Genomic DNA, 15,182 nt, shown 5'->3' with positions numbered 1-15,182 from the left:
TCATTGAAAATGTGTAAAACTTTAACATGTGGTAGAGGTTTAAACGCACATCAGTGTTTTTCGGATCATGTACATGATATCAACAGCTTTGATTATCAAAAACAAAATATGCAATTGCCAACTATTTAGTCACAGTGTGCATTTGAAGAGGGATTGGTCAAGTTAGAAGTGATGGCGCCAATAACTGTATCTAAACGTAACAGCATTATGAATCTTGTTAAACATTTTTTTAACAAATGCTTCTATACTCTATGGCTGCCTGGTCGTGCGGTTTGCGCGCTGGACTGTCGTTCGGATTTATCGACGGTCGAGGGTTCAAACCCTGCCCGCTCCCATCCCCCGTCGTCCAGCGGGGAGGTTTGGACTTGGAAGTAAATTATCTTCAACTCTGAAGGAACATCCGAAACATGTAAAACATTTTACAAACATTTTTTACAATATTAAGTTGTTGTTCAGAATTTTGTATGAGTCTCGCGGTGGTGTTACATTTCTGTTTGCTTGCATTGGGAATCTGATAAGCGTATTAGGTCAATATTTTGGGATTTTAATCAATTCATTTGCGGGAAACGATAATTTGTTAACTGCAGGATGTTGGACACATAGTTAGTATAGTTCCATGGTTTGTAGTATTAGTTATTTAGCGACGCACTATAAAAGACATATTGAACGGGACTAGTGACGCTTGGGATATTTTGGGTTAGAGACTGGAAAATCAGTTAGCGATAGAATTCTCAAGGGTAAAGACGTGTTTTTTTTTTGACAGAGACTCTTACTGTGGCCCTTTCTTGGAATAAATATCTTATCATCAGTGTTGACCACATCTCTTTACTCGTTAAATAGATTGTCTTGTTTATTCTGTATTGTTGATCAACTACTTTGAATACACCCGAACAATAAAAGTCAAACGCTTGCAGAGTAATTGATTGAAATTCAACAGTCATCTATAGTTGACCTCAAGACAGCCTGAACAAGGCCATCAAAAGGAACATTAAGTACTCCCTTTTTATAGCTTAAGCCTTAGATGAAGCCGAAGCGTATAAGAGATAAATGTCTTTATGATTGAGATCTAGGTCTAAAGTTATAGGCTTATGTAGATAAGCGCATTAGGATAACGAATTCTAAAGAAAAAAAAAGTTAATCCACACCCTCCCTGCCCAAAAAGTAAATAGACTGTGTGTCTGACTGATTTTAACAGCCTGGTCAGACATACACATGTAGGCCTAGTGTGCTGTAGTGTGTAGTCCATGATGACTAACACGGTTTTTGTCTTTGCGCGTTATGCAATAGTGTTTGTTGTATGTTAAATGGTCAAGAAAATAACACATTGGTTTAGATGGTCAAGAATGTTCGTAGATTTGTCTTTACACACCCTGCCTACCCAAAAAGTAAATAGACTGTGTTTCCGACTGATTTTAACAACCTGGTCAGATAGAAGTACACAATAAATACACTAGGTAGCAACAGATACACTAGACAGCAATAGATACACTAGACAGCAATAGATACACCAGATAGCAATAGATACACTAGGTAGCAATAGATACACTAGGTAGCAATAGATACACTAGATAGCAATAGATACACTAGACAGCAATAGATACACTAGATAGCAATAGATACACTAGATAGCAATAGATACACTAGATAGCAATAGATACACTAGATAGCAATAGATACACTAGATAGCAATAGATACACTAGATAGCAATAGATACACTAGATAGCAATAGATACACTAGATAGCAATAGATACACTAGATAGCAATTGATACACTAGATAGCAATAGATACACTAGATAGCAATAGATACACTAGATAGCAATAGATACACTAGATAGCAATAGATACACTAGGTAGCAATAGATACACTAGATAGCAATAGATACACTAGATAGCAATAGATACACTAGATAGCAATAGATACACTAGGTAGCAATAGATACACTAGATAGCAATAGATACACTAGATAGCAATTGATACACTAGATAGCAATAGATACACTAGATAGCAATAGATACACCAGATAGCAATAGATACACCAGATAGCAATAGATACACCAGATAGCAATAGATACACTAGATAGCAATAGATACACCAGATAGCAATAGATACACCAGATAGCAATAGATACACCAGATAGCAATAGATACACTAGATAGCAATAGATACACTAGATAGCAATAGATACACCAGATAGCAATAGATACACTAGATAGCAATAGATACACTAGATAGCAATAGATACACTAGATAGCAATAGATACACCAGATAGCAATAGATACACCAGATAGCAATAGATACACCAGATAGCAATAGATACACTAGATAGCAATAGATACACTAGATAGCAATAGATACACCAGATAGCAATAGATACACTAGATAGCAATAGATACACTAGATAGCAATAGATACACCAGATAGCAATAGATACACTAGATAGCAATAGATACACTAGATTGCAATAGATACACTAGATAGCAATAGATACACTAGACAGCAATAGATACACTAGATAGCAATTGATACACTAGATAGCAATAGATACACTAGACAGCAATAGATACACTAGATAGCTATAGATACACTAGATAGCAATAGATACACTAGATAGCAATAGATACACCAGATAGCAATAGATACACTAGATAGCAATAGATACACTAGATAGCAATAGATACACCAGATAGCAATAGATACACTAGATAGCAATAGATACACTAGATAGCAATAGATACACTAGATAGCAATAGATACACCAGATAGCAATAGATACACTAGATAGCAATAGATACACTAGATAGCAATAGATACACTAGACAGCAATAGATACACTAGATAGCAATTGATACATTAGATAGCAATAGATACACTAGACAGCAATAGATACACTAGATAGCTATAGATACACTAGATAGCAATAGATACACCAGATAGCAATAGATACACTAGATAGCAATAGATACACTAGATAGCAATAGATACACTAGATAGCAATAGATACACCAGATAGCAATAGATACACTAGATAGCAATAGATACACTAGATAGCAATAGATACACTAGATAGCAATAGATACACTAGATAGCAATAGATACACTAGATAGCAATAGATACACCAGATAGCAATAGATACACTAGATAGCAATAGATACACCAGATAGCAATAGATACACCAGATAGCAATACATACACCAGATAGCAATACATACACTAGATAGCAATACATACACCAGATAGCAATACATACACCAGATAGCAATACATACACCAGATAGCAATAGATACACCAGATAGCAATACATACACCAGATAGCAATACATACACCAGATAGCAATACATACACCAGATAGCAATACATACACCCGATAGCAATAGATACACACGTTTTTGACTAGTCTGAAAGTCAGAAAAACTCAGTTGTTGTGTAGTGTTGTGCTGCCCAATGAAAGAAATTTGATCTCAAGCGACAAACATTTGACAGGCCTCCACGCTATCGTTCACAAGTGTGTAACAGTTCTTACACATAAGTGTGTTGTTTGAAATGTAAATAGATTTAATTAGAAACATATAATGAAACATGGCTATGTAAATATGAAGCAACAGAAAGTCATTGTTCCTTTGAGATCAGACACGTAAGTATCGAGTCTCATAACACTGTTACTTACAAGAGGTTCAAACTGAACTGGGTGTTAAGAAAGTATTACTTTTACAATGTAGTTCTAACTTAGAAAAGCCTTTTTTCAAAAATTTAGGCTCTCTACTGATAATTAATGTAGGGGAAGAGGGCCCACCATCATTTTCTTGAACCCTGGCCCACGAGCACCTTGCTACGCCCCTGGATAGGATCATAGCGTATTTGGAAAGCTGAAAGCTTGAAATAGCGCTAAACAAAAACAAGATGAACAACGAAAAAAAGAAACTTATATTAAATGTAATTGCATCAATTAGTTTGAATCTGTCATGCAATTCTGTATACAATTGACCTGGACTTATAAATCTGTGAGATAGAATATTTTGCCAATTGTTTTTGTTTAGTTTTTAACCTTCTCAATCACTTGTCTGGACCAGTTGGGAAAGGGGGGAGGGAAGCAGGGGGTATCTTGGTGAATGTTTACACGATCGTTTTTTAAATGCATTTTTTAAAAAAAGTTCACTCAGGTCTCAAGATTCCTCAAGGGAACTAATTCAACTAATACCATCACATCTATCAAAATAATTCAGTACCAATTGCTAATTACTTTTTTGTTTAATGATTATTGATGTTTTCATGCTTTCCACGAAATCAAAGTTCTCCTAGCATAAAAGCTTTTTACCAGACAGAGTGAGTTGTAAAAATGGTTTAGTGCGCAAGAATATGTAAGAAAATTGTACGATGCATAAACATTTCATAATTCTTATCAGTAAATTGCTTGGATTTATTAGTCCACCTAAAACACACGACATTCTAAGTAATCATCGATCCTGGAAGCAAGAGTTTATATCACCTGCCTAAAGATTGCAAGGACAGAAATGGCGTACCTCCATCTTCCCGCCCCCGCCCCCTCTCAAAAAAAATGTCAACATATCAAGATCGACCCACTGATATCATTTATTGATTTGATCAAAGCGATATCACATAAAAGGTCGCCAGAGTTTGTCCCTTTTTAATGAAAAATCATCTGCTGATTAACTGAATGCCAATGAATCAAACATGTACATCGCTATGTAAACACACAAAAAAAATTGCTTTTACCACTGCTAAGCTTGGCATCTGTATGCCTAGGGAGATAGAGAGTTTGGTGTAGAACTTAATTTATGCCATAAGAGAAAATTTATAATAACTATTAAAAATCGAAAAAAAAATATAGCATAGAAGGGTTACCGTTATATCTAGTTATATAGTTCCATGGTTAGACCAGAGGTAGTCAAGTTATGATACAACATTATATGTAGCCTGTGAATGTTTACAGTCTGTTCTGAGTACAGATAAAACAGATAAACACAATGTTTGTTTTCTATTGTTTAAAAATGTTTTGGATGTTCATTCAGATTCTGTAGATAATTACATCCTAGCCCTAACCTTCCAGAAAGGATAACTACTATCGATTTGTGGGAGAGAAATAGACAAAAGTCCATAGCCCAAGACATCACAAAACGAAAATGGAGCTGGATAGGACACACCCTGCGAAAACCAGCTACCAATGTTGCAAGGCAGGCACTAGACTGGAACCCACAAGGAAAGAGGAAAGTGGGCAGACACAAGCAAACCTGGAAGAAGTCAGTCATCAGTGAAGCTGAGGGCACTGGAACGACATGGGAGCAGATGAAGAAAGCTGCCCAGAACCGAGTTCGGTAGAGAGGTGTGGTTGCGGCCCTATGTTCCCCTCGGAGTACACAGGGTTAAGTCAAGTAGGCCTAACCTCCCGCATGAGATAGCAGTGGTAGTGTTCGAACCCAAGACTTTTTAGCTAACCGAACGACAGTCCAGAGTGCTTACCACTAGACAAGGTAGCCTTCCTGAAGCGATATTAGACGTTAATTTCAATTGAAACAGGGAAAACGATTTATATCAAATTTTTGAAAAGTATATATCTTTGTCTATAATCTTCTTAATTGGACATTTTTTTTTTGTTTATATAATGTTTTTTTTTATTCATTAGAAGAGATTATATTGCTAACAACACATAAGACCAAAACATAGGTTGACGGTTTACACAACAATCAAGGTTGACATTGTTCAGAAACTGTCCAAACTTGACGATCACTGGGTCGTCCATTGTCATCTGTTGTAGAAGAACGAAGTCCTTGGTAATGGGATTCTTTCCTTGGTAATGGGATTCTTTCCTTGGTAATGGGATTCTTTCCTTGGTAATGGGATTCTTTCCTTGGTAATGGGATTCTTTCCTTGGTAATGGGATTCTTTGGATTCTTTCCTTGGTAATGGGATTCTTTCCTTGGTAATGGGATTCTTTCCTTGGTAATGGGATTCTTTCCTTGGTAATGGGATTCTTTCCTTGGTAATGGGATTCTTTCCTTGGTAATGGGATTCTTTCCTTGGTAATGGGATTCTTTCCTTGGTAGTGGGATTCTTTCCTTGGTAATGGGATTCTTTCGGAAGGATCTGTCTTTATTTCCTATAGAAGCCCAAAGGTTTAAATACATATAAATGTTGTTGTTGGTGCGTGCATCAGCCGACAAGCTTGAATTCCTATTGTAACTGTTCTTATGTACCACAAAGTGGGCTAATCAATGCACAAAATGTTCCTGTACATCACTCTGTCATTAAGTCCCATGCCATTGTATACAGGCTGAAAGGTCCAAATGAACTCTATTACTATGACGCTTTTCCCAAATCACTAGTAGAGAAACCTCCATAAGTTGACAGACCGGTACCGGTTTCCAGATGTTAACATTTCGTCAACTCAAGACTGAGGCCAAACAGTATCCAAACAGTATTGTAGTGAGCTCTAAAGGAATTTAGAGGACTAGATATATTCTAAGATTGATTTTTTTTTTCGAAAACACACATATGGTAGTTTGCTATTGGAAACCAAGTTTTTTTATAATTAGAAATTTGAAGTTCTTGAACTATTCATTAAATGGGTGCAAATGATCATGATTAAAAAAACAAGCCCTTTTAATTAACTTAAAGCTTAAAGTCGATTCGCTTCACTATCTGAGATAAAACGTTTTAAAGAAATAGCACAGGGCTTCTCAAACATTTTCCTCAACGGAACATTTCGTGGAACAACTATTCAGGCCTCGGTTAGGTTAGGGTTGTATGTAGCGTTGTATTTAATATTTATTGTATATTTAAAAAAAAAGGGATATTTAATATTAAATGCATCCAAGAGAAAAAGACATTTAAAAATTATAGTACCCAAGAAAGAAAATTTAAAAAATTCAATACTGATTGCATCCAAGAGAAAAAGACATTTAAAAATTATAGTATCCAAGAAAGAAAATTTAAAAAATTCAATACTGATTGCATCCAAGAGAAAAAGACATTTAAAAATTATAGTATCCAAGAAAGAAAATTTAAAAAATTCAATACTGATTGCATCCAAGAAAAACAACATTAAAAATTGATGGTATCTAGACAATCACCATAGAGAAAATCTCAATTGGTCCTTGATACACTGAATTCTTCTCTTAACTCTTTCTCTCCGTAATTATTTACCACATTCTGGTGGAATCAACGCTGGTATCGTCAGTTAGGAGAGTAAGAGTTAAAGGAAAAAAAAAATTCAAACAAATACACATCGAGTGCTCTACGTAAATTTTTAAAGCAACACCATTTTCAGAGTGTCTAGATGGTATATACTACGTCAGTCAGGACCCAATAAGGTCAGACTGAATGTCTAGAATGGGAAACTTAAAGCATGTGTTTCAATAGTTAGTAAATCAGAAAGAATTTCTTTTTCTACAGCTCCTTCTCTTGTTAAAAAGATTGATTAATATTCATGAGCAATATATGAACACACACACATGATGACAACAAAGAATGTCAGTGATATAAGATAATACATCTGGAATACAGTCAGTCTTGTAGACATCTCTACATATTTAGGTATATAAGATAAGACATCTGGAATACAGTCAGTCTTGTAGACATCTCTACATATTTAGGTATATAAGATAAGACATCTGGAATACAGTCAGTCTTGTAGATATCTCTACATGTTTGGTATATAAGATAATACATCTGGAATACAGTCAGTCTTGTAGATATCTCTACATATTTAGGTATATAAGATAAGACATCTGGAATACAGTCAGTCTTGTAGATATCTCTACATGTTTGGTATATAAGATAATACATCTGGAATACAGTCAGTCTTGTAGATATCTCTACATATTTAGGTATATAAGATTAGACATCTGGAATACAGTCAGTCTTGTAGATATCTCTACATATTTAGGTATATAAGATAAGACTTCTGGAATACAGTCAGTCTTGTAGATATCTCTACATGTTTGGTATATAAGATAAGACTTCTGGAATACAGTCAGTCTTGTAGATATCTCTACATGTTTGGTATATAAGATAATACATCTGGAATACAGTCAGTCTTGTAGATAAACAGATGATCTTAACTTCATCTGCCCTATAGATCTTAAGGTCTGAAAGGGGAACTAAACTAACCAAACTTTTTAACATGTATACAAACAATTTTGTTATAGGAAGAAAATTTTATAAATGAATAGATATATTGATTTATTGTTTTTTCTTTCTACTTCTGTGCAGTGGCGTAGCTTGGGTGGGGGGGGGGGGGGTCCAAATATGAAAATATTGAGCGGACTCACAAAGGAGTGTTCGAAATTTGTTTTTACATCAAATACTACGCAATTATTTCATGTCAAGATGTCGAATGTCAAAAATGCAGGGTCCCCTAAAAAGGTCAAGCACCCAGGGCCCTCAAACCCCTTGCTATACTACTGTTTCTGTGGTATAATAGCTACTAAATTGCTAACAGAAAACATTTTTAAAAAATAAAAAATTAGAATGCACATATAAAAATATCAAACACATTTTTTAAGAATCGTGTTTTTAAGCACTGCGGTGTTTGCATATGAATCTACCACTTTTGGTTTCGTTGTGGTCTTGTTGTCAAGTCCATCAATTTATAAAGATTTTATTATATTTTGTGTCTTGCCAAGTTATTTTTATCTCGCTCTTCTGAATTAGTTTGCACTTTATTCTTTTGTCAAAACGTCCAGAAATCTCATTATCGATAATAGGCTGTTTCGAATTCTTTATAAAAAAAAAAAGTAGCGTCTAAGATTTTTTAAAATCCCTTCCATGGTTTATACTACATTTAATTTTCTAGTCGAAATGTCCAGCTATCCCATTTTCGCTAATAGCTCGCTCAAGGTTGTTTAATTAAAAAAAAATCATGCCAAATGGTTGTTTGAAATCTTATATTACTGCTTACATTACTTTAAGTTTTCTTGCCCAAATGTTCTGATTTCCCATTTTGATCAATAGGTTCATATGTTCCTTTCAACGGGAAAAATCAAAGATTCGTTAGGGCCGCTTCTGAGTTTGTGTGACAACACAAACTCTCATTGCAATCTTTTTTTTTTTAAATAATATACACATGGTATATCTTTTCAGTTCGTTAAATCTTTTATAAACAATGAGTTTACTATCATAATCTCTAAATAGTTGAAAACAAACATGAAGTTTCTAAAACGCCATCTAACTTTTGTTCAGATATTAAAAGACTTCTTTATTTATATCTAGATCGTCCAGCGCAGTTCTGCACATAGGACGGCTAGCTCTCTCAACAGAGATCGGTCGTGGGCGACTTCTAGCGTCCCTTCCTAACTGGCGTCGCCTCAGCGTGGCCCTCCTGTGGAAACGTCCGCCAAGGGAAACGGATAGGCTAAGTACGGTAGCACACATAGCTCTCAGTGGGCTACCACAGACACGGTCGAGAGACTGTATATTGCACGTGGTAGGGATGTAACAAAGGCTCGCTAGTCAGTTCAACCCCCAGTTCAACCCCCCCCCCCCCACCGATTCGTTCCCTAACGGCAAAACGAAAATGGAGCTGGTTAGGACACACCCTGCGAAAACCAGCTACCAATGTTGCAAGGCAGACATCACAAAACGAAAATGGAGCTGGATAGGACACACCCTGCGAAAACCAGCTACCAAAGTTGCAAGGCAGACATCACAAAACGAAAATGGAGCTGGATAGGACACACCCTGCGAAAACCAGCTACCAAAGTTGCAAGGCAGGCACTTGACTGGAACCCACAAGGAAAGAGGAAAGTGGGCAGACCCAAGCAAACCTGGAAGAGGTCAGTCATCAGTGAAGCTGAGGGTACTGGAATGACATGGGAGCAGATGAAGAAAGCTGCTCAGAACCAAGTTTGGTGGAGAGGTGTGGTTGCGGCCCTATGCTCCCCTGGGAGTGCACAGGATTAAGTAAGTAAGTAAGTAAGTAAGTAAGTAAGTAAGTAAATAGAAAGAAACATTTGAGCTGAGTGTGGGAATTCTTTCCGAAAGCTTGTTCAAGATGTTTAAACTAAAAAGGCGTGATTTTAAGATGATTTTATTTTTTGAAATATTATAACTATCAAACCAGAGTTTTCATTCACTGAGTGGCCAATTAGGGAATCATTTTCGTCCCAAAGATATAGGCCTATATGAACTACACATTTCTAGGACAATTATTAGAGCCTATTTCTACATAACCGTCCAGTGCCCACCCATCGAATTAAACCCAAGAAGAACATACAAGCTGATAGGAGGAACCGTTGTTTAAGAGAATAAATTACCTTTAATTTATATTGCTTTTTATTATGTTATAGATATATCATTGAATAATTTATCACTTACGTGAAAATTAGGGTCTGGAATAAATAGCTCATTAACACTTTTGTAGACTAATATTTGTTATTAACATTAAAAAAAAAAGACTCTGAAATACAATAATCTCAATCGTAGTGAGTCCAGAAAAAAAATCTTTGTTAAGCTAGTCTTATTAAAATATTACATAAAATCATATTTAGAAAAACAAATTAACATTACCAACGCCGCACGCAGTTAACTTTTGGAAGTCTATTTTACCTTATCTCCCCTTGCAACAACACAGCAAACAATAAGAATTTAACTACATGTATATAAACAGAATTTTCCTATAACCGGCGGTACAGAAATTGTTGATTGATAAGTTAATCTAAGAGCCTTACATTTTGATGCGAGATCTCAAAATTAAAAATCCCAGTCTTCATCATGATTAGAACCCGGGACCTCCGGCTCAGAAGCAAATCGCTTTACCGCTCAGCGAGCGAGCTCCGACTGGCTGCGACTTATAGTCTCCTGACCGATCGGCAAACTGGCTTAGATTCGTGGCTGCTAGGCGATGTTGTAGATTTTAATAACAATTAGCTCACACAAAGAGAGAAGATCGATTTTATATTCCAATATTGCATTTGTTACATTTTAGATTTGTTTATATTCTGGTTTTGTTCCAATTATTTTTGTTACATCTCTATCATTTCTGGAAGTGCGGTGGCTGAGCGGTAAAGCGATTTGCTTCTGAGCCGGAGGTCCCGGGTTCTAATCATGATGAAGACTGGGGTTTTTAATTTTGGGATCTTTGGGCGCCTCTGAAACCACTCAGCTGTAATGGGTACCTGACATTAAATGGGGAAAAGTAAAGTAGGTACGTCGTTGTGCTGGCCACATGACACTCTGGTTCACCGTTAGCCACAGAATCAGATGGCCTTTACATCATCTGCCCTATAGACCGCAAGGCCTGAAAGGGGAACTACTACTATATCATTTCAAATCTTACCTTTGAATCTAGCATTCTACACTATTATTACTAGATGCCATGATATTAATTTGCTCTGGGCTGTTAGTCGATAGTCATAATGGTTCCGGGCTCAAACCCTATCCCCCGCATTGTCCTGACGTCCTGCGGAACATCTGAAACATGCAAATTAAACTAAATAAAAAACTCTGTTGGTTATGGAAAACTGTAGACATTTTTTAGTGTATTGTCACTTCTTTAAAAATACTTTAATAATAATAATAATAATAATAATCTTTATTTTCCATATGGACTGCAGACTGGACAGACGTAGAAGGTGAAAAGAAAATCTAAATCCACCTCCGTCGGACAATGGTTATGCCTGCGCTGGTTATGGCAAAATATGTAGGTCACAGCTGGGACTGCGTATCCACGGGAAAGATTGTATTCCTTATTGATATTCGGACTCGAAGGCAAGCCTTGTTATTCCTGTTTCACATTTCAGACTTGAGAGATCTCACGTTTACACAGACAAATAAACAATGTCATAAAGAATACATATAATGGACGACGTATATAGTTCGTCCATCGTGGTTCGATGATGACAACTTTGTCACCCAGGGGGCTGAGGGCTTTGCACTGGGGTTTTATGCCTCCTTATAAGGCTGGTGAGACCTATGTGAGCCTGGAATGTTCGACCGCACACTGGGCAGGTTATTCCAGCTGGAGCTAGTGTCCTTTGCCTTGCTTTTCTTCTCTGGCGTTTTTCTTCTGCCAGCGTTGTTCTTTTTTCCTCAGCAACCTGTGCGCCAGTTTTCATAGTGCGACGCCATGATGCTCTGCCATGTGCCTCTGTCTCCCAGGTGGATGTGTCTATGCTAAACGCCTTCAGAGAAGCTTTGAGGGTGTCCCTGAAGCGCTTTCTTTGACCACCTTGCGAGCGCTTTCCTTCCCTTTGTTGGCCATACAAGAGTCCATATAATGGACGACGTAGAAGCACTACGTACCACTCGCCAGCTCCGTTGGGTCGGACAGCTATTATGTTTGAGAGATGACCCCTTAAAGCTTAAAGGAGAACGGCGTAACAGAGGTCCCCCAAGGAAGATTAATTCAGGCGCCCTTATGTCCCCACTGGCATATAAGAAGGCACTTCTAAGAGAGACCTGCGGAGCTCTCACGACTAGCATTACAGACCCCAAGACAGGCCCTTGACTAAGACGCAAACAGTAGGATGAAAACTTCAATAAACCACAAAGACAACGGTTTTGTCTGCATCAGATGAGAAAAAATATTTTCTGGACGAAACTGGTTTTGCATGGTTACGGAAAATATTGCTCTCATCTTTAATGTTTGGAATAAAGACAATGTCTTATAATCAATACGCTCAAAAAACTTGGAAGTATAGAAGTTATGATCCTTTGGTTGGTCGTTATTTATTTATTGTGTATTTTTTGGTATTTCTTTATCGTTGAATATGCTATTTATTATAGTTATTATTTATTGGGTGTCTTATTTATTGAGTTCTGTACCTTATATATTGTGCTCCTTTTTTAGTGAGCTTCTTGTTTTGTTGTATTCCGTATGTATTTTGATATGTATATATATATATGTGTGTGCATGTATGTGTGAGTGTATGTGTGCGTGTGACAAGCCTAACTGCTCCAACTATCGAGGCATTTCACTTCTGTCAGTAGCAGGAAAGATCTTTGCTCGAGTGTTGCTCGACCGACTAACCCAGTCTTTAGAGGACGAGGTGTTATCAAATACCCAATGTGGCTTAAGAGCCGGTAGAGATACATCTGAAATGATATTTGTTCTGCGACAATTACAAGAAAAATACTAAGAGCAGAAACTAAACCTATACGCTGCCTTTGTGGACTTCACCAAGGTTTTCGACACGGTCACTCGCGATGGTTTGTGGAGGTTTTGGCCAGGCTAGGCTAACCCTACCTACGTTCCTATCCATTTTCAAGCAGTTTCACGTTGAACAAAAAGGCCAGATCAGACACAATGGTGACCTGTCTGATCACCTCCCAATAGAAAATGGCGTGAAGCAGGGCTGTGTACTTGCTCCTACTCTATTCGCTATCTTCTTTTGGCGTAATGCTGAGTCAAATGAGGCAGTGATTGCACGAAGGCATCTACGTCAGGTTTCGTTGTGATGGCAATGTGTTCAATCTTCGACGTCTACTATCCTATACAAAAACAAAGGAGATGGTCATAACGGAGCTTCTCTATGCCGATGATCGCGCCCAGCTAGCTCGCAATGAATATATCTCCAGAACGCGGTAAACGAATTTTCTTACGCTGCCGCCTCTTTCAATTTATCTATAAACGTCGGGAAAACAGAAGTCATGTTCCAGAAGTCACCCCATAAAACCTACTCAGATCACCGTAAACGGACAGTCCCTTAACGTGGTAGACCACTTCACATATCAGGGTAGTCAGGGTCGCCGCGAGGGTTGTGGCCGCCTGCGTGCGAAATTAAAAATGCCGCCCTTCCCCCTCCTTTTGTTTTCCTCTAGAAAAAAAAATTTCCATTAAGACTGAGCTGGACACTGTTCTAAAAGTGCCCTTTGATTTAAATCCATTTCTTTTTTTTTTTTTTTTTGTAGACCATTCCATTTTTTTCTTTCATGTTCGCACCGTTGTCTTATCCCTCAAGTACAACTATGAACTATGCACTAGGAACAATTTTGGATAATACATGCTTACAGAAATCTAATAACTTGGAACATTACAATACATACTAGAAACAGATCTCGTTCTGACTAATCGCTTAAGCTCCTGTATTTGCAACGATTATAATCGATGATCTGCGGCGGGTATATTACAATGAACAGCGGAAATTATCATGATCTATATAGAATATCTCGATATGTTATATGGCCTGGACGTGGAAATGTTAACTTGTTTGTTATTGTACGTTAAAGCACAATTCACACACACACAAATCTCGAAATACAAAAGCCGTTGTCAGTAGAACTTTTTCAACGTTCCGTAAACTTTCATAATAATTATCACGATTGTATTTTAGAGAGATGTGCATTGTATCCACAAGCATGTGACATACTCAGATTCAGAATTGCCTAAAAGTGTTTCCAACAAATGAAGCAACTCAGCGCTGAATATTTTTTCTTGAGTTTAAAACAAAAGTAAATAATACAAATTACAAGTCAACAATGACTTGAAATAAAACATACTGTTATAGGTTTACTTTAATCAGGAATTTGACGAGACTATAAATAGACTATTTTAGACGGAACTGAATAGGGAATGATGGGAAGTTAACGGTTACAGACAGAAGAACGACTCACTCCTCTTAATGGCGAGACATCACCTTTGGTAGAACTGTTGACATTTTGGACTGTGCCCCTTCGTTTTGGATTAAATATTGTTTGTCAAGTACCTAACTTTTTTATCAATTCATTTATACAAGTTACTAGATTTTGTTGGTTGAAAGCGAACTCCATGATTTATTAGAAGAATTCATTTAGACCTAGATCTACTGACTTTACATCTATTTATTAAAACAACCACAACAATAGTAAGGCAGTGTTTCTCACATTACCGTGTGGCGACTCCCTAGATAACATTTAAATTCGAGCACCCTTTAGAAGCTGGAGCCCAGAGGAGCAATGTAAGCTTACACAGTGAGGTTCGTGAATTTTTTTTTTTTTTTGTTTTTTTTTTTTAGAATGTAATAAAATAGAAAAGAAACTTAGTCACAATTTTTAGGTTTTATTTTTAGCCTGTATTAATTGAACACTGTGTATAGAATCCAGATTACCGTCATAAAAACTCACTATAATTCTTAAGCGTTGTAAAAAAAAAAGTTCTTCCTGGAGGTAGAGTTGAAGATAAGGCAGGTTTCCGCTCAAGTCCGCAAGGGGTCTGAACATTGTTTTCGCCACGCCCCCCCCCC

General features: G+C 37.0%; 1 protein-coding gene across 1 annotated transcript in view; it reads right to left on the bottom strand.

Moving 5' to 3' along the window:
• Positions 1-10,976, bottom strand: part of LOC106059889 (uncharacterized) — a 37,268-nt gene extending 26,292 nt beyond the window's left edge. The window contains exon 1 of the mRNA XM_056041798.1: positions 10,692-10,976. Within this exon, the coding sequence (XP_055897773.1) occupies positions 10,692-10,693 (2 nt within the window). The 5' untranslated portion in view covers positions 10,694-10,976. The remainder of the gene's footprint in view (positions 1-10,691) is intronic.
• Between the last annotated feature and the right edge of the window lie 4,206 nt (positions 10,977-15,182).

The sequence above is a fragment of the Biomphalaria glabrata genome, chromosome 9, assembly GCF_947242115.1.
Source record: "Biomphalaria glabrata chromosome 9, xgBioGlab47.1, whole genome shotgun sequence".
In the NCBI taxonomy this organism is placed as follows: domain Eukaryota; kingdom Metazoa; phylum Mollusca; class Gastropoda; family Planorbidae; genus Biomphalaria; species Biomphalaria glabrata.
The sequence above is the reverse complement of the archived record's forward strand: the minus strand, read 5'-3'. Positions and strand labels throughout refer to the sequence as shown.